Source organism: Muscardinus avellanarius, assembly GCF_963383645.1.
Source record: "Muscardinus avellanarius genome assembly, chromosome: 4".
Taxonomy (NCBI): domain Eukaryota; kingdom Metazoa; phylum Chordata; class Mammalia; order Rodentia; family Gliridae; genus Muscardinus; species Muscardinus avellanarius.
In genome coordinates this window covers 131,199,084-131,219,752 of record NC_137789.1, presented here as the reverse complement: position 1 = coordinate 131,219,752, position 20,669 = coordinate 131,199,084, and the positions used below count along the sequence as shown (strand labels likewise).

General features: G+C 38.6%; 1 protein-coding gene across 3 annotated transcripts in view; it reads left to right on the top strand.

The window, feature by feature from the left end:
* HPSE2 (heparanase 2 (inactive)) overlaps nucleotides 1-20,669 on the top strand; it is a gene marked incomplete at both ends in the record, with an annotated part of 666,883 nt that overhangs the window by 625,398 nt on the left and 20,816 nt on the right. For all 3 annotated transcript variants that reach the window (XM_080694401.1, XM_080694400.1, XM_080694399.1), the window contains one exon: nucleotides 15,031-15,176. In XM_080694401.1, the coding sequence (XP_080550527.1) occupies nucleotides 15,031-15,176 (146 nt within the window). The remainder of the gene's footprint in view (nucleotides 1-15,030; nucleotides 15,177-20,669) is intronic.

The following is a 20,669-nucleotide window of genomic DNA, read 5'->3' as shown; positions in this document are numbered from 1 at the left end:
ATGAGATTGAGGGTAAGAGGGAAATCTGCTGTTGTTGCTGGAAAACCAGTCACCATCCTGCCCTCCAGAATCAAGGCCTTGAGTATCTGACTTCATGCTCATTCTCTATATCCAAACAATCACCAATCCTATCATTGTTATCTTCTAAATAGCTTTCAAATCCTTCTTCTAATTTAACTTCCTCAATCAAATTATCATCATCTTTCTTCTCAACCTCTTAAATAGTTTTCTTCAATTCATTTTCTGCACAGCTGTGGAAGTCAACTTGTTAAATGTAACTGAATAATCTCACTTTCTCTCTTAAAATTCCATCATGGCTTCCTGTTTCTTTTAAGATGAACTCTAAAATCATTAGGCCTACATGACCTCTCACTCCTGCCTTTGCTTACTGAACTCCAGCTGAATTGGTCTGTGTTCAGATTCTAAGATGTGCTAAACTTCCCACCCAGAACCTTTGCAGATGCTCTTTTGCTTGCCCCAAACAGTCTCTGTCCCCTCCCCTGTTTCCCTCAAACCCTAAAGTTCACTCCATTCGAGACTTCATCCCCCATCTCCTAGACTGGACCAGATCTTTTGCTATAGGATCTCATAGAATACTGCCCTGCTCCTCACTTGCTGTTAGCACTATTGACAATCAACTGAAGCTTGGAATGATGTTATGCACATGTTGCTCCAACTACTCAGGAGGCTGAGACAAAAGGTTTGCTTGAGCCCAGGAGTTTGAAGCCAACCAACATGGTGATAGCCCATCTTAAAAAATGGGGGTCATCAGTTAACTGCCAAACTTATGTGCTTAAGGACCATCCTTTGTGCTGGATTGTAAGTTTCATAATGGCAAGGACTGTATTAGTCTTATTCACCACAGTATCCTGAGTGCCTAGCACAGAATCCTAAGCACAGTGGGAATTCTGTAATCAAATGTCAGCACCTCCTATAGGCACTGAGCTGCAGAACTGGTATGCTCGTTTCAGGCCTCAGAGAACACGGGGCTCAGCAATTCATCCAGTAAATTCAGCCAGCCTCTGTCAGTTTCTCTTTTCCTATTTATTTTGGTTCAACTTACTCTATATACTGCCTTGTCTAGCCTTCAGACAGCAATTGACTTTTTAACAAATACTGAGGAAAAAGAAAAGATTTAGAACCCCTGTCTTTTTATTGTCATCTGCTATTAGTTTTTCCCCTCCAACTAATAAATGGACACTATTTTTCTTCAACTTCTTCTCATGTCTGATATATTTAAAGAATGTCTGTCTGTGTCTCTCTTTGTCACCTGAAAATTACAATGTATCCTTCCCTTTGGGTGTTTTTTATTATTGACATCAAAAGCCATTATATTTTCTTCCTTGTTAATGACTCTTATTATCTGAAAAGTTCTCATTATGTTCCATCTTTCCTACAATTTCTTTGTGGTTGTTATTGTTCTTATACATGCATGTATATTCATTATTTTACCTATCTGTTCCTTGCATAAAGATAATTTTTCTGCTTTTTCATATCATTACCTGAAGAAGTAGTCCGAAGTCATTTCATTTGTTTAATTTTATGATTATATAAATGGCATATATTCATAACTATAAAAAGAAAGAAATAGAAAAAGAGGGGAAGGGAAGGAAAGATGGAGAGAGGAGAGAGAGGAATCAATCTAATTCTGCTGAGAGTTACTTTACACAAAGGGGAGATAAGAACAGAGAGAGGGGATGGAGTTCTTTGTCATTGTTTGGGAGGCTGAGACAGGAGGATTGTGGATTGCAGACAGCCTCAACTACTTAGCGAGGCCCTTTGCAAAATAGCGAGACCCTGTTTCAAAATAAAGAATAAAAAATAGGGCTGGGGCTGTAGCTCGGAGGTAGAATGCTCCTAAGTTCCATCCCCAGTACCGCAAAAGGGGTGGAGTGTAGGATAAATAAGGGGCTGAGGGAAAAGCAAGGATGAAAAAGAAGTCTGCACATGACCCATGGAGATTAGTGGAAGTGAAGATTCCTACCATCGACTGCCTTGCCAGCCACAGCCCTCCATCCCTGCAAGGAGGAGCTGGGAGACAAAGAACAAGTCACCATCAACCCATCTATCTTTGGTCAGAGCAGGTCAAGATGTCAGCCTATGGGTGGGTCAATGATACGTTTGACTAAAGAAATCTCTGAAAAACATCATCGAAAACTCTTCATTAATTATCTTTTAAAATATTGTTTGACATGTAGATTATCCATGTATACATGTTACTTACTTTTAAAGCAAAACAATATAATCCATATTTACAAGTCCATCACCCAACGCCAAAACTAAAACATAAGCAATAACTCCCATGAACCTAGGAGTTCCTTCACTCTCCTGTTCCCCTGATTCCCCCGACCCACCCCAGGAAACCATTATCTCAAATTTTATGTTTCTCAACTGTTGCATATTTACATATACAGAGCACACAATTTTATTACAAATGTATGTGTGCATTGAAAATATATTTGACTAAATGTGAACTGATATTTTAAAAATAAAAAGCAAACCTTTGCTTTCAGTATGTGAGAAATACGCAGTCCTTACCTAGATCACAGTCTTTAACCGGGCACGTTGCCCTCGGGTATGGGGTAGGAGGCGTGCTGGAGATGAAGGCGTTCCTGCAGCGATGCACGCTTTCAGAGAGGGCAGTGAGGAGACCCTGGACAAATCGCCGTCATAGAAGAGCAGATGGATGGATGGAGAAGGGGACGGAGAAGCACTTTCCAAGTGCTTTCTGTAGAGATGGGAAATCAATGCGTCTGCCATCAGAGCAAGTGCCAGGCTAACACTGCAGTCTCTGTATTGTTACGCTTACTACTAAGTGGCTGCTAGAGAACTGCTAAAAGTAAATTGTTTTCTGGTTTCATTCCCTGAGCTTTAAAAAGGTTTTCTTGTTCTTTTTCATCAAATTTTTATTTTCATTATTAAACATCTAGGATAATTTATTTTTTATTTTGTTTTGGTACTGGGGATTGAACCCAGGGGCATTCTACTTCCAAGCTATTGAAATAGAGTCTCACTACATTACTGAGGCTGGCCTCAAGCCTGCAATCCTCCTGTCTCAGCCTCCCAAGTACTGGGATTAAAGGAATGCACCACCACACCTGCCTATGATAATTTCTTAACTTTCAAGTGGGGGGAAGGGAATGGTACCTCACACCCTCCTGAAAAAGATCTTTGTTAATTTCTTTTACATCTATGGGTAAGAAATTTTAATGCCCTAAAAATGTAAGTTCTCTTCATTTGAGTTATAAATTTAATTCAATTACAAAGTCCCAACAGATTTTGTTTAGATCCTGGAAAATCTGATTTTGGAATTTCTCTGACTGAGCAAAGGCCCCAAACTAGCAAAGCCATGTCTGAAGAATAAGATAGGAGGATTTTCTCTATCATATTTCAATATATAGTATAAAACAGTAACTAAAATAGTATGGCCTTGGGATGGGGAAGAAGAGCGAGCTCAAAAACAGACCCATGGATATATAGGAGTTTAATAGAGGACACAGAGGGTGTTACAGATCACTAAATGATGGAGAAACTCCTTAGTAGATGATCATCCGTATGGGAAAATATGAAATTAGGTAACTATCTCACACCTATCCCCAGAAAAAGTCTACATTGATTAAAAACTTAACCACAAAAGATAAAAGCTTTTAAAGATTTAAATGAAAATATAATTATCATTATAAACAATATAGGGAGGACTTCTTAACACACACACACACATACACTCACAAATGCTAGACATTTTTATATCCATTAGATTGCAAAAAATTAAAAAGTCTGAAAATAATAGATATTAGCAAGTATACAGGTGCTGTTGGAAGGAGGATAATTTGAATTACTTTATATTACTTTGGAAAGCAGGCCTAACCTATAAATTTGAATTTTTGCATATGTGTGTGTGTGTGTGTGTGTGTGTGGTACTGGGGATAGAACCCAGGGGCATTCTACCTCTGAGCTACACCCCCAGCTCTATTTTTATTCCTTATTTTGAAACAGAGTCTCACTGAGTTGCAAAGGGCCTCACTAAGTAGCTGAGGCTGTCCACAAACCATGATCCTCCTGTCTCAGCCTCCCAAACACTGGTATTACAAGTGTGTGCCACCACGCCTGGCTTGCATATCTGTATATGACACAGACATTCTAGAAATTCTACTCTTAGTTCTATTCCCTAGAATGCAGTGAGCATCAGAATCACCTAGACAGCTACAGGAGTCTGGTACCCCAGCCCTCGAGATCCATTGTGAAGTCTGGGAATCTGCTTCTGTGGAGCTCCCAGGTGATGAGACTGCTGCTTGTGTTCACAACTGGACTACCATTTCTCTGGTTTCTTCACCTGTGTGTTAAGAAACGGGAACAAGAATTTCAAAGCCACAGTGCAAATAGTAGCAAAAACTCAAATATTCATCAACAAATGAATGAATAAAGTGTGGTATATTCACATAATGAAGCAATATACAGCATTGAAAATGAATGAGCTATAAGTGACTGTAACAAACAGGATGAATCTTAGAACATAAAACTAAGTGAAAAAGGATAAAATTACATATAGTACTTTACCACTTTAAAGGAGCTAATATCAAACATATATTTATAAGTTAGTATATGATAAATATGGCTATTTGCTATATACTATCATAACTATTAAGTTACTTAAAAATAACAAAGTTATGCTTGATATGGCAGCACATGCCTGTAATCCCAGTATTTGGGAGGCTGAGACAGAAGAATGGCAAGATTAAAGCTAGCAGAGGCAATTTAGTGAGACACTGTCTCAAAATAAAAAATAAAGAGGGTTGCAGGTATAGATCATGGGCAGAGCACCGCTGGGTTTAAACCCCACTACCATAGATGATAATAATAACAACAATAATATAATAAATAATAATAATAATAAAGTTAGTACCATATATGAAAACATTTTCAATGAATTCAAAGGTTAAATTTTTAGTGTGTGTGGGAAGTGAAACCAGGGGCATTCTATCTCTGAGCTACATCCCTGGTCCTTTTATTTTTTATTTTGAAACTGTCTTGCTAAGTTACCATGTGCTGGCCTCAAACCTGTGGTCCACATGTCTCAGCCTCCCAAGTACTGGGATCATACTTACACACCACTATTCTGGCCAAATATTAAGTTTAAAATTATAATATTAAAAAGAACTAGAAAGAATATAAGTGAAGATACATCTTATCCTCATATGAGAAAGGACTTTTAAAGGAAACAAAAGAAGAAATCAAAAAGGAAAATATTAATTTATTTCCTATGAATTTTTAAGTTCTCCATGTCAAAAAATCATAAGAAGTCCTAAAAAGCAAACTATAAATTTTACAAGAATATTTGTTGTATCATTTACAACCAGAGGATTCTTACAACTAATATTTGAAAATACATTGCAGAAGATTCTGGGAAGATGGTGGAAGAATTTGTCTCCCCACCTAGGTAACCTCTGCACTGGCAGACAGTGTCTAGTGCAACTGCTTTGGTCTCTGAAAGTTTGCATATCCATGAGAGAGCTGGGATAGTGAATTGCAGTTAGTTTTCCAATTTTAGCTCTTAGTTCAGCAGGAACGCCACCCATCTGTTCCTTACCCCTTGGTCCAATGGCAGGCAGTTGTGCACATATTCTTGGAGCAATATACACACGGCTTGCAGGAGCCAGAGTGGACCAAAAAGACATAGTGATCCAAATATCAGTGATGCCTGCCATCATTGTGGGTTGCTGCTTCGATGTGGGTTGCTGTGATCCCTGGTCGCTGCTGCTAATCACAGAGGTACAGACAAAGGAATAATCAGCCATTGCTTTTGCGCCTTGATGCAAGCCCTTCTCTTCCAGCTGAAGTTGCTACAAAGGACATAAAGGGTCCTTTTATTTACTTCCTTCATTATTTTTTCTTTCTTTCTTTGGGAGTAAGTCAGTAGAGACAGGAACTTTCGAAAGCACTGCATATCCAGAGAAAATTAGAAATTAACCACACATGTCCAGGGAAGGCACAGACTCAAATTAAAAAAAAAAAACACTGAGAAAACCTTAAAGTTTACATATCAGGCTGATCCTTGGCACAGAACAGCCTACCACAATTTAAAGAAATAACAAACAAAAACAACAACAACAAAGCAAAATAGCAAACCATGAGGAAGGAGAGAGTGTGATTTCTAGAGTTACCACATTATTAGATTCAAATGTCCAGGCTTCAACAACAATAATAAAATCATGTGGCATGTAAAGAAACAGAAAAGTATGTCCTATTTAAAGAAAAACTGTCAGCAATGGTGGTTCATGTGAGTGATCCCAGAAACACAGAAGGTTTAAGGCAGAAGGATTGCAAGTTCAAGAACGAACTCTAAAACCATTAAATTAAAAAATAAATAAATAGATACTGTCTCTGAAAAATATACGATGGTAGATTTTTAAGTAACTATTAGAAGGCTCCTAAAAGAAGAGGTGGAGAAAGCCAAGAAAAATGAATAAAATGGAAATACCAATAAAAAGGAAGCCTAAAGAAAACAAAAAAAAATCTGGAGTTGAAAAGTAAAATAACTGAAATGAAAATTTTAGTAAATAGTCTCAAAAGCAGATTTGAGCAATCAGAAAGACCAATGAACTTGAAGTAGGATATTGGAAATTATTAATTCTGAGGAACAGAAAGGGAAAATGAAGAAATAGGAATAAAACCTAAGGTATCTGTAGAATACCATCAAATTTATTGACATGTACATTGTGGAAGTTCCAGAATAAGAAAGATAAAAAGGAGCAGAGAGAATATTCAAGAAAATAATGGCTGGAAACTATCCAAATTTGATGAAAAAATGAACATAAACATCCAAGAAGTTCCATAAACTCCAAATAATAAACCTAAACAGACCTACACCGACACTATAAGCAAATTTTTTAAACTAAAGGGACAGTCTTGAAAGCAGCAAGAAGCAACCAATCACACACACACGTTTCTCAGTAAGATTATCAGCAGATTTCTCCTCATAAATTTGGAAAGCCAGAAGGCATTAGGCTGATATAGTAAAAAAAAAAAAAAAACTATCAACCAACATCCTATAGTAATCAAAATTTTCCATCAGAATTGAGGGGGAAAATAAGACATTCCTCAGGGAAGGAAAAGCAGAAAGAGTTTGTTACCACTAAATTTGCCATGCAAGAACTGCTCAAGAGAGTATACAAGTTAAAAGGAAAATACACTTGTCAATAACTAAAAGCCATATGAAAAAATAAATATCTCAATAAAATTACATACATGCCACTTATGAAAGTATTATTGTAACAGTAGTTTGTAACTTTACCTTTTGGGGTTTTTTTGGTATTGGGGTTCCTGTAAAGCCTTCTACCTCTGGGCTGCACCCCCCAGACCTAGTTTTCATATTTTTATTTGGAAACAGGGTCTCTTATGCCAGCGCGGCTGGCTTTGAACCTGCGCAATCCTCCTGTCTCTTCCTCCCAAACGTGGGGATTACAAGCTCATGCCACCACGTCCAGCGTGGATTTTATTTTTATTAGTGCATTGTAGTCATACATCTTAATAGGATAAAAGATGGTGGACGCATACATGCACACATCACCCAGTTAGCCCTTATCCAATTCCCACCTCATTCCTCCCCCTCCCTTCTCATGCTTGGCTTAGTGATTGACTTTGATGTGTTTGTTTAAGTACATCATGTGCATTAGAGAATTTCCCTCTTCCCTCCTCCCATCTCCTCAGGTCACCTTGTTTGCACATCTATAAAATCTCCTTCTTCATCTAGAGTTCCTCTTATGACCCATTTCTCCCTAGCTTTCACATATTAGGGAGAACATCTGATTTCTTGTTTTTTGTGATTGACTAATCTCACTTAGCATAATGTCCTCCAGTTCCATCCATTTTCCTGAAATTATGTAATTGTATTTTTCTTTATGGCTGAGTAAAATTCCATTGTGTACATATGCCATAGTTTTGTAATCCATTCATCTGTTGATGGACATCTTGGCTGGTTCCATAGTTTGGCTATGGTGAATTGTACAGCTATGAACATAGATACACATGCATTAGTTTGGTAGTTTGGTTTTCTTTCTTTTGGGTAGATACCCAGAAGTGGTATTGCTGGATCATATGGTAGGTTCATTCCCATTCTTCTGAGGATCCTCCATGCAGTTTTCCAAAGTGTTTGCATTGATTTGCAATCCCACCAACAATGTAGTATGGTTCCCACTTCTCCACATCCTCGCCAGCATCTGTTGTTGTTTGTGTTTTGAATGATTGCCATTCTGGTTGGAGTTAGGTGAACTCTCAGGGTAGTTTTGATTTGCATCTCTGATTACTAATGATGTTGAGCATTTTTTCATGCATTTATTGGCCATTTGAATTTCTTCCTTTGTGAAGTGTCTTTTTAATTCACTTGCTCATTTTTTAATTGGGTTATTTGTTTTCTTAGTGATGAGTTTCTTGAGTTCTCTGTATATTCTAGATACTAGTCCTCTATTGGAGGAATTGTTGGCAAAAATCTCCCAATCTGTTGTCTCTCAGTTGAAGTTCTTGATAGTTTCCTTTGCTGTGCAGAAGCTCTTCAGTTTCATGCAATCCCATGTATTGATCCACCTTTTAGTTTCTTGTGCCTTTGGGTTCTTGTTGAGAAAGTTTTTATCTGTGCCTATGTGTTGCAGTGTTAGACCTATGCCCTCTTCAAGGAGCCTCAAGGTCTCTGGTCTAATTTCCATGTCATTGATCCATCTTGAATTGACTCTTGTGCAAGATGAGAAAGTGAGATTTATTCTCATTTTTATGCATATGGTTAACCAGTTTTGCCAACACCATTTGTTGAACAGGCTATCTTTTTGCCAGTGTATGATTTTGGCCCCTTTGTCAAAAATCAATTGACTTTATATGTGTGAATTTGTTTCTGAGTTTTCATTTCTGCTCCATTGGTCTATGTATCTGTTTTTGTGCCAGTACCATGCTGTTTTTATTACTATAGCTTTGTAGTATAGTTTAAAGTCAGGTATTGTGAGTCCTCCTGCATGGTTTTTGTTGCTGATAACTACTTTGGCTATTCTGGGTTTTTTTGTCCTTCCAAATGAATTTAAGGACTGATTTTTCTATGTCTATGAGGAATGATCTTGGTAATTTAATGAGTATTGTGTTAAATCTGTTGATCACTTTTGGAAGTATGGTCATTGTGATGATATTTATTCTGCCTACCCATCAACATGGAAAATCTTTCCATCTTCTAAGGTCTTCTTGGATTTCTTTATTTAGTGTTCTATAATTTTCATTGTGGACATCTTTTACCTCCTTAGTTAAATTTATTCCAAGGTATTTTACTCTTTTTGAGGTTATTGTGAATGGAATTGTTTTCAAGATTTTCTTTTCAGTTGATTCATGCTTGACATATAGAAAAGCTACTGATTTTTTTTATAATGATATTGTATCCTGCTATTTGTCTGAATATGTTAATCAGCTATAGAAATATTTTGGTTAAGTTTTTGTGTCTTCTAACATAGGATCATGTCATCTGCAAATAGAATTAACTTTAGTTTTGTTTTGCATTTATATTCCTTTGATTTCCTTCTTTTGCCTCATCATTCTAGCTCAAGTCTCAAGCTCTATATTGCAAAGGAGTGTCAATAGTGGTCATCCTTGCCTTGTTCTTGATTTTAAAAGGAATTCTTGCAGTTTTCTTTAAATTGATTTTTACTGGTGCATTATATTCATACATCTTATTAGGATGCAAGATGGTGGAGACAGTTTGTCCCCATTCAATGTGATGTTGCTTTGGGGCTTGTATAATGCCATTATTATATTGAGATAAGTTCCTTCTATTCCTGTTTTCTGCAGTTCTCTTACCATGAATGAATCTTAAATTTTGTCACATGCTTTTTCAGCATCTATTGAAATGATCATGTGATTTTTGTCCTTAGTTCTATTTATGTGTTGAATGACATGTATTGATTTGCATATGTTGAACCAGCCTTGCCTCCCTGGGATGAAACCAACTTGGTCATGGTGTACAATTTTCTTTATATGGTTTTAAAAGGATTGCTAGTATTTTGTTTAGAAACATCAAAAATAGAATTTTTGCATCTATGTACATCAAAGATATTGCTCTATAATTTTCTTTTTTTTTTTGCAGGACCTTTCTTTGGTTTTGGTATTAAGGTAATACTTGTTTTATAGAAGGAGTTTGGAAGAATTTCCTCTCTTTCTATTTCTCAGAATAATTTGTGCAGGATTGGGTTTAGTTCTTCTATAAAGTTTTTATAGAATTCCACTGGGAATGCACCTAGACTTTTCTTTGATGGAAGGCTTGGTGTTGCTGTTTCTGTTTGGTTGCTATTGTTTGGCTTTCTATATCCTTTTGGTTCAATTTAGATATGTTGTAAATGTCTAGAAATCTGTTTTTTATGTTAAATAGTTTCTGATGATCCCCTAGATTTCGCCACTGTCTGTGGTGATGTCTCCTTTTTCATTTTAGTACTTTGGGTTGATTGTCTCCTTTCAGTTAGGTTGGCTAAAGATTATCAATCTTGTTTATTTTTTCAAAAATCCAGCTTTTTGTTTTGTTGATATTGTATGGGTGTGGTCATTGTTGTTGTTGTTCTCTATTTCATTGATTTATGTTCTAGTTTTAATTTTTCCTGCCTTCTACTGGCTTTGGGATTAGTCTGTTCTGTTTTTCAGGTGCCTTGAGGTGTATTATTAGGTTGATTAATTGGTCAGTTTCTGTTTTTCTTATGTGGGCACTCAATGCTATAAATTCTTTTATACTTTTATTGGTACATTATAGCCTCACATCATAATACAGTTCATAGTGATGGTGACATCCATGCACACAGTGCTTGGTGAGCTTTTTCCTGGCTCCCTCCCTACTTCTCTGTTCCCCGTATAAGGTTTTGAGATAAGCACTGGTATTTTCACATATGTGTATGTCAGTGGAAGTGTTCATTAATTTTCCCTTTCCCTCTTTCATACCCTCTCCAAAATTACCTCCCTGGCTCCACTGGAGTTTCTCCTCCAGTATCTAAAGTCTCTCTTGCATCCTGATTATTCTCTAGCTCCCATATATGAAAGAAAATGTGTAACCCTTCACTTTCTGCAACTGTCTAATCTCGCTTAACATAATTTTCTCAAGGTGTATCTATTTTCCTGAAAATTACAATTTTGCTGTTCTTTATTGCTGAGTAGAATTCCATTGTGTGCATATCCCATAATTTTGTAATCCATTCATCAGTTGATGGATACCTGGGTTGGTTCCATAATCTGGCTATTATGAATTTTGCTGCTATAAACATGGATATGCATAAATTTTCCTCTTAAAACTGCCTTCAAAATGACTCATAGATTTTGGTACATTGTGTTTCTATTTTCACTTAATTTTAATCCTAATAGTGACCACAATATATGCATATACATATGTATATGTATCTATAAAATATATACATATATATGTGGCAATGCAAAAGAGATTTAAATATTTCATTACAAAAAATCAACCAAACACAAACGACAGTAATTCAGTAAAAGAGGGACAAAAATCTATAAAACATACAGAACAGATTAGAAAAATGGCAAAAGTAAGTCCCTCTTTATCAATAATTACTTTATATATTAGTGAATTAAACTCTCCAGTCAAGAAACAGATTGGCAAAAAAAAATTTATGTAAAACATAATCTCATTGTATGCTATCTGCAAAAAATTCACTTTAGACCCAAATATACAAACAGATTGAAAGGATGGAGAAAGTAGTTTCATGTAAATAGTCATCAAAATAAATCAGGAGTAGCCATGGTAATATTGTTACTGAGAGAAACTGTTCCTGAATGGAGGCAAGAGTTAGGCTCTACTGCTTCTCCCTGCTCTACAAATACTGGGAATCAAATCAGCAGGAAAATAGGTTTCACTCAAAGCCAGCTCTGGAGGAAGATAGAGGAAACCTTCTTGTTTCAAATCTCCTTCTTTGGAGAACTCCAGGGCAGGGAGAGGTTTTAGAAGAGGCAGTAACATGGATGGAAAAGTAGGACATACAAATATGCAGATTTAGCTAGCTAGGAAACCTGTTGGTCTTAGAGCTTCCTTGGTGTCCACCAGACTGAGGTAGGGGGGCTCTTCAGCCTTTCGATAGGAGAAAATATAGAATGCACAAAAACAAATGATCAGGAAGTTGTCCTTAATTTCAGACGGACCCTTAATTTCAGAGGAAGTTTGTTTTAATATCAGACAAAATTGACTTTAAATAAAAAAAGTTTATAGGAGACAAAGAAAGACATTACATATTAATAAAAACATCAATATACCAAGAAGGTTTAACAATTACAAACATTCACACACTTAATAACATCATAAAATATGTGAGACAAATAGTGAATTGAAAGGAAAAATATAGATAGTTCTACAATAATAGCTGAATATTTCAATACCCTGTTTTCAGTAATGGATAGAACCACCAGAGAGAAGATAAGGAAATAGAGGATGTAAGCACAATAAACCACTAGAGCAGACAAAACACTTCCCAACAATAGCACACATAGTTTGCTTATTGCCCATTTTTCAGAGTAGACCACAAATTAAGTCAAAATATGGTATGTACATAAAATGGAGTATTATTCAGCCTTAAAAAGAATGAAACCTCTAACATACGGTACAACATGAAAGAGCCTTGAGACTATTATGCTAAGTGAAATAAGCCAGTCATAAAAACTAAAATGTTGTATGATTTCACTTACATGAGGTACACAGAAAGTAGAATGGTGGTTGCCAAGAGATTAGGAGGAAAGGAACTGAGCAGTTAAAATTTAATGGGTTTAGAGTTACAGTTTTACAACATGAGAAGAGTTGTGGAATTGGATGGTGGTGATGATTATGTAACATGGCTGTATTTAATACGACTGAACTATTAAAAATGGCTGGGATGGTACATTTTATTTTATGTATATTTAACATAATAAGAAAAGCTGGGGGAAAAATACTGGTCATTAGGAATTAACTTTATCAACTTCTTTTATGTCTTCATCTTAAAACTTTTTTAGCACTTTACACAAGTGTCCACATCTCTTTTCTTAGGGAAAAAATTGGCATTTAACTATCCCATAGTGGAAAGAAGATCAGTTTAAGATGATGAAACAGATCACAAGTTTAGCTTTATAATTTAATAATGTTGAAGATTATTTATGTTGATCTTGCTGAATTAGATTTTTAATCTTTACATAATTATTGAGAATTAAACATAATGTCTCTTTTTTCTAAATGTGAGTGGCTTCCTAAATGTGTCTTACCTTAAGTGAAAATTGCCTTGATACAAAGATCATAGCAGGCCAAATGCAGGTCTGAGAGCAAGTCTATTTAGCTTTTCAAATTTCCTAACTAAAAACCAGGTGTTTGTGATATGACCTTGAATTGAAGGATAGGAGGAAAAAATTGTGAATTGGAAATGGAGAAAAAACCTATTTGGTGCTTTCACGTTTCTTGTTTTCTAAACGCTTTGAGAATGAAGAAACCACAAATCAAATCACAGTAATTCTCTGTACTAATAGTAAGGACCCCTTCCAGAGTGCATAAAAGTATTTTACAACTGTTGGAGGAAAATAGGTCGCTATTTGATTTCATGGGCTACCACTTACTAGTTTTGTGACCTGAAATGCACCTTTAAACATTCTGAACCCATTTTCATTTCTATAAAACAGGAATAATAATCCCTAAGCAGAGAAGCTACTGAGAACATACCAGGCTAATTGCATCAAACCTAAACATTAAGTTTGAGTTTATTGATCCTTCATAACTCTTATTATTGTTAAAAAGGCATATTATAAATCAGTTTTAAAAGGTGGAAATTCCACTGGGATATAATAGACATTTCATAAAGTCTTTTAAAACACAGAAATTGTAATCAAATAAGAGTAAATTAAGCCAATGACATTTTTCCATCTGTGTGGTTGAATATTTGCCATTTAAATCTTAAAAGACCATACTCAGTAGCCATCCTAGAACCACTTAAAATTCATTAATGTAAACAATTGAGCAAGGGTCAGAGTCCACTGCTCAGGACAAATATGGAGCTAGTCTGGTGAATTAGAGAATTTATCTAGATTTATACAATTCCCCAGACATTTTTAGGCAGATGAGACTATAATTAAAAAACAAAAATCACTAGGGAGCTTCTGCCCAGAAAGATGAAGGCAGAGAAGACAGGTTGGTGTCTTCAACACTGAAGAGCATGCTCACTGTATTTCAGAATTGGGTGTGGTCGGGGCAAACAAATTGGGAAGCTCATATGGTGAACTATAAGTACTGAAGCCATTACCCCATAGCAGATATTAAAAGTTTATATAACAAGAATGTAAATTTTATGTTTGCATCAAATACAAAATAAAATATAACAGCAAATGCAACCAAAATAAAGGTGGTAGTGGTGGCTAGATTTTTATAAACTCAGTCACAGGCCAGGGCTATTGATTATTATACAATTATAGATGGAACCTGGAGTGTTTTAAAGTATCACATTCTTTTCAGTTTAGAATTATTCTATTACTTTTATTGTAGAATGCTGAGGATAACCAAGAATTGCCACTATGGTATGCAAACATTCTTCCGTTTGCCGTACTGGCTCTGGAATCAAGCACTCCGGCTCCTTCCTGGAGAAGCCTCCTCTCCCTTCTCTTTGCTAGCAGTCCCCAGTTACAGTATTTAGGAATAATATTTTGGATTTTCATATTGGAATAATACTAAGAAATCTTCCATTCTACAATTAAACAGAAGCCATACTCCAGCATGAAAGTCACAGGAAACAGAGTTGAAAAATTAAGGACCGCCTGGTTATTTCATTTGTGGAAACCTTTGCTTCATTCATTCCGCCACATGGGTCCACTCCGTTTATGCTTCTGCTCTTACCTAATGGAAAGTCACGTTAGATAGGGCCCATTCAACAACCCAGAGCGAGCCCGTCATGGGGCAACCATACTACTCCAGGTTGGGAGTGGTTTCTGGCCGGTGTTTGTTGTGTGTACTCAGAATGCCTGAACCTGAATTAACCCCTGACTCTTGGACTCTATTCTCAGGACTACTGGCTCTCTCTCCTGTACAAGCGCCTGATTGGCCCCAAAGTCTTGGCCGTGCATGTAGCTGGGCTCCAGCGGAAGCCAAGGCCAGGCCGTGTGATCCGGGACAAACTGAGGATTTATGCACACTGCACAAACCACCACAAGTAAGTCTTCACAGAGGTGGAACAGAAGGAGCATCCAACATTTAGAACTTGAGGATCCCTTTAAGACTAGTATCTGTGTTCACTGGTCTTAGTTGAAAACTGCCTCTGGGATCACCATGCTCTCTGTGGGTTTCAAATAACTTTTGACAGATAGTTTTCCTCCAAATAAACTTTCCTCATAACCACTAGATGTATTCATAAAAGGTTCATAAAATGCATGCTATTCGTTCATTTGCTCATTCATCCAACACATTTTTATTGGACATTTTCTCGATACCAGTTGTAATGACCACAAGGTTTGTTTTTGTGCCTAAGCCTGGGCCAAGGCAGGTGGCCAAATCTCACCCAATGATCCACCAGCAGAGCCTGAGGAAGTAAGTCCACATTTCTAAGAGACATGCTGGAGAGCTACCCCACTAGAAACCTAGCCCTTGTGTTTCTTTTTTTTTTTTTTTTTTTTTTTTGCGGGTTTGCGATGGAACCCAGGGGCATTCGACCTCTGAGCTAAACCCCCTGCCCTATTTTTTATTCTTTATTTTGAAACTAGGTCTCACTGAGTTGCAGAGGGCCTCACTAAGTAGCTGAGGCTGTCCGTGAACTGCGATCCTCCAGTCTCAGCCTCCCGAATTCTGGGATTACAAGTGTGCGCCATCACGCCCGGCCACCCTCATGTTTCTTAAACTGGGATCTCTAGAATTAAGAGTTCCAAAGGTAGTTATGCTGGCTTTAAAATCTCATCAGCATGTCAGTAATCTTCTTGGCTATATTAAGTATTTATAAGCTAAATCAGATATAGGCTTCCTAGCCAGGCCTTAATACCAGTACTTGGGAGTCTGAGACCAGAGAATCAAAGGTTTGAGGCCAGCCTAGGCAATTTGGTGAGCCCCTCAGCAATGAAACCCTATTTAAAAAGAAAAAAGAACTGGGGTATAGCTCAGGGGTAATAATGCCCCTGGGTTTAATTCCCATTAACACACACACACACACACACACACACACACACACACAATGTAGACACAAATGTCTTTTTTGGGGGGTGTGGGGGTGGGGAAAATAACCAGATATATAATAATCCAATGTGATAATATGGTGTTATTCTTCTATTTTTTTATCAGAAGCACTGGTTGTCATTAGAGTTATCTTTAAAACAAACAGAAAAATGAACTATCAGTAAATAAGGTTTAGCAGATAAAAAATTTTAAGACATGAAGACCATAAGGGAGAAATTTAAAACTAGGCCAAAAGCAAAATCCATCTAGCCAAATGTGTCTTTTTTACATCACTTCCTGTTGAAGGTAGGGTAGGCTGCCCTGGAAAAAGGAACTCTTTCTCCTTTTGCAGAGTAAACCTGGGGCAAGGAGGGCGGGGAGTGCCGCCTGCCAGACCTGGTTTGGGGCCTATCTGGTGATCAAGGGGAGGGAGGCACAAAGCTGAAGTGGTCAGATTACACCAGATGCTCCCTCTCTGTCCTGGATGAGACAGGAGCCAACCCAGCTAATTCCCCATGATAAGCTTCTTCAAAGAACCACTCTGAGCAGAGGGGGCTGGGGCCAGTTGTCTTGCCAGTAGATACAAGTGCCTATTGTAGGTGAGGGGAGGCTGGTTTGGGCAGAGGCCAGAGGTTTTCAACATCCCTTTGGCTCAGCAGGAAGCTCAATCCCATACCTGACAGAGAGTGACTGCTTTACAGTCTTGGCCTGGAGTTATCTGATCACCACACAAGGCAACATTGTACTCCTTGTCTCTGCCTGGCCCTGAGGTAACCACCCAAAAGGTGGACCCCCAGCCTCAAGAGAGGAAGATTGCTCTTGGCACCTACCATCCCTGTTGGAAAATACAGTCTGTAGCTTTTCTACTACTGGTCTGAGAACCCAGGGCAAAAATATCAGTAGCCAAATGGGTTTAGCAGGATTTGAGTGTCCACCCAGAAGCCTTCATACATTGTCTTGTTCTGAAGTGCACCCCAGTGTTCTTTGACATTCTCGTGGGAAGTTATCACTAATATTCTCGGTATTCCAGGAAAATGAGCCAGTCACGTTCATTTTTGTATTCTTGGTGCCTAATATAGTGACTGGCATAAAGAGCATAAACGGAGAGATGGCTGAGTGATGCAGAAACAGGGCACCAAGCCACCACCTCTAACCGATAGCTGTCTTCCCCCATGAGGTCAGCACTGCAGCCAGAGGCGGGCGGGTGGCAGAACAGATAGGCGTTCTACCATTCACTACTGTGGGACTGCACACAAGCTAGTGACGTCATCATCTGATCGGGACCTCTCCTTCTACACTGCCAGCTCTCCTCCAGTTGCTAGGGGAAGTCACGGTAGAACTAGGCAAGTCATACTACCTGGCTTCTCTCAATACAACCTCCCCCTCCCCCTGTTAAAAGAAAAGGAGAAAAGACTTTAATAATCCATGTTACACATAACCCTAATGATAAAAAAAAAAAAAGGCAAAGGAGCCTGCTGGGATCTCAAGCCTCCTCCATGTAGCAGGTATCTGGGGCCTAGCACAAGGACAGGAGACGTCCCTGCCCCCTCTCTGGGAAGCATGTGCCCCTCTATCCTCCTCAACAGTCATAAGGAAGCACTCTTGATTCATTTGGTTTAGTTGTGGCCAAAGAAGACTAAGTCACAGAATTGTCCCTGAGGTGGCATGCTGGCTCCATGCAAATAAATCAACCTTGACCAATACTCAGAAAAACAAACATCCTGGTCAAAACAGGCATTGGATGAGAAAGTATAAACTTACTAGTAGAACAATCCAAAGACAATTCTTGCACTCCAGTGTGTGCAGAACACTTGCTACGTGACAAGTAGCTTGCCAGAAATTTGTATTTATATTTTCTTGAATTCTGAAGGTTCTGAGTATCATAACTATATGTAAATAACAAATAAATAAGCCAAAGGATGTTTCATTTAAAAAGAGCTCTTAGAGGTCATTCAGCCAGTGTACTATTGAACACAGGAGTCCTGTTACTGCTCCCTAAGAGCCAGTCAGACAACACCTACTTGGATACACTGACCACCTCTAATGGAAGTCTCTTGCACTGAGGGTCGTTTCTGGCCCAGCAGAGTGTTGTCTCTTATGATTGATTTAGGAGAAAAAGCTGTTCATTTCAACACCAGCAGGTGCTTTTCTGCTTTGTGGTAGGGTTAACACATTAGGATGGTAGCAGAAAGAAGATCTTGTTCAGAGAATAATCAAATGTTGACAGGGAAACCTCCTTTTTCTAAGGAGGTTTAAGAAACAATGTATGTTTCTTGGGTGAAGCTGAAGTCCTTAGCCAGTTTCAAAACCAATTGGAACCTGGTAGAATTTGAAGCAAAATTGAGCCTTTTGGGGTTCAAGTTCGTTTATTATTGGCAAAACATAACTTCCTGTTTTTCAGAAGAAGCTTTTTTAAAGGCTCATAAAAAAAGGTTCCTGAGGCTTCTTGGACATCAAGTGACTCTTACAAAACAATATTTTGATGAGTTAAGTGTAAATGAATCAGAAACATGTGGATTAAATTTCCCTTAAAATACACAGGGGCTTTGAAATTAAGGGGAAAAAATGTTTGGCAAAACAGGGCCTGACTTTTACCGAACCCAAAACCTTTGAATTAGATGTGGAGACAATGGACCAAACCAATTTTCAAGCACATTGGCTTTCACTGGGACTGACCATGGACTGAAAAGCACCATCCTCCTTCCTTTTTCCCAGACTCCCGGCTTCACTGGAGATGTTTCTAGAGCATGACTGTTTTCTATCTGGAACTCAAGATGTGCCTCCCATATGACATCTCCCACCTCGTACACTCAGGCTATTCTGAGTCCAGCCTCTCTTCCCTGACTCACTTCCTCCTCCCAAGGCAACACAGAGAAGATGTCAGGCAGGAAAAGAGCAGCCAGAAAAGATGAACTCCAGATACAGGGGTTGGCTGCTAGCAAAAAAGTCTCACGATGAGTGAGACATAGAGCCATATAGATTTATATTGAGACAGTTTCACTCCAGAAAGAGGCGTTCACTCAGGTGACCCAAAGCCACCTGGATTTGACAACATCAGGAGTCAAAAATGGCCTGCTGACCAAGCCTTCAAAAGATCATTTGCCCAAGGAACAGGTACTCCTCCAGGATTCGTTTTCCATGAGCAGAAAATATACTTTCTCCAGGAATACAAATTCTCAACACAGTACTCTCAGGCTGATGCCAAGAATGTGTCTTTGCAGACAAAAGGCCTCTGCTTCATGCCCTTGCCCATCAGCCACGCAGGTGAGGAGTGGCTGAAGCAGTCTTCAGTGCCAGGCCTCCTACCTGAGGAGGCCCCATGCGTCCTGTGAGAGCCTGTGCACATCGGTCCCTGCGCTCTGCTGATTTGCCTCCCCCATGGGAACTTTGTAAAAGGAAGTTAGACCATTGCCAAGCAGCTTGAAAAGACAGCTTTCCCTGCGGCAATGCTGTGATTTCAGGTCTCCCTCCCACCCACCACTTCCCCGCATTCCCAGCCCTTTCTCTGCCGTCTCCAAGGGCTCGTTCTGCCCCAGCTCTGCCGAGGAGAAACTCATAAATGCAAGCACGTGGCTCTCTCCTCCTCCACTGTTGGCCTTTGAGAGTATTGTTGATAGTTTACAACAGGGTTTACTGAAATCTGGCAAAATTGGTACCCATCTACACCTGTTTGGCTCATACTCAGAAGCTTAGAATACCTGTAGTCAGTGGTATCTTATTCAAGTTTGCACACAGCTAAGCTAAGCTGGAAGCCCACCAATTGAAACTAGTTGGTGTTCTTCTTTAGCGATGATCAACACCAACACAGACTGCCAGCATCTTTCTTCAGAGCTTTGGTGACATGAGTCTGATCAAACCACTTGGTATTTTCTTCTGACTCGTTTGGCGACAGAAACTATTTCTGCAAGGCTGAGGAAGGACCGCAGCAGGAGGACCACACAAGAGAACCATTTCATGATTTATCAAAACATAAATGCAGGCATCCAAAAGCTTTGAACACAATAAAATACCCTCCTAAAGATGCAGGAAAAATCATCTGATGCAGAGCTGGTGGGAGTTCTTCTCATAACCTTAATGGGTCCTTCTAAGCAAGAGATTCCCAAAACCAACTCAGTAGCCAAATACTCAGAAGGATTTTTTTTTTTTAATACAAGTCCCCAGTTCTTAACCCTAAATGGATTGAATCAGAAACTCTAGAGAAGAGCCCTGGAAACTGTACTTCTTTTTAAAATCTCAAGTTATCATATTGACCTTGCTTGGCTTCTCAACTCTTAATTAGCACCTTTAGAAGCAGAGATGCGTGGCCCAGGGATCAAGGGGTGCTGTGCCTGCAAGGAACAGAGTTTTCCTCTGGCAAAGCTGACTTAGACTTTCAACTCCTCCTTTGAAGGTGGGGCCAGGTCATTTTTTTTTTCTGTTTCCTCTCATTTCATCCAGATGGGGCCTTAAGGGACCCCTTAGAAACAAGGTCTTTTTTCCTACAGAGAAAAGGAAATCATTATAG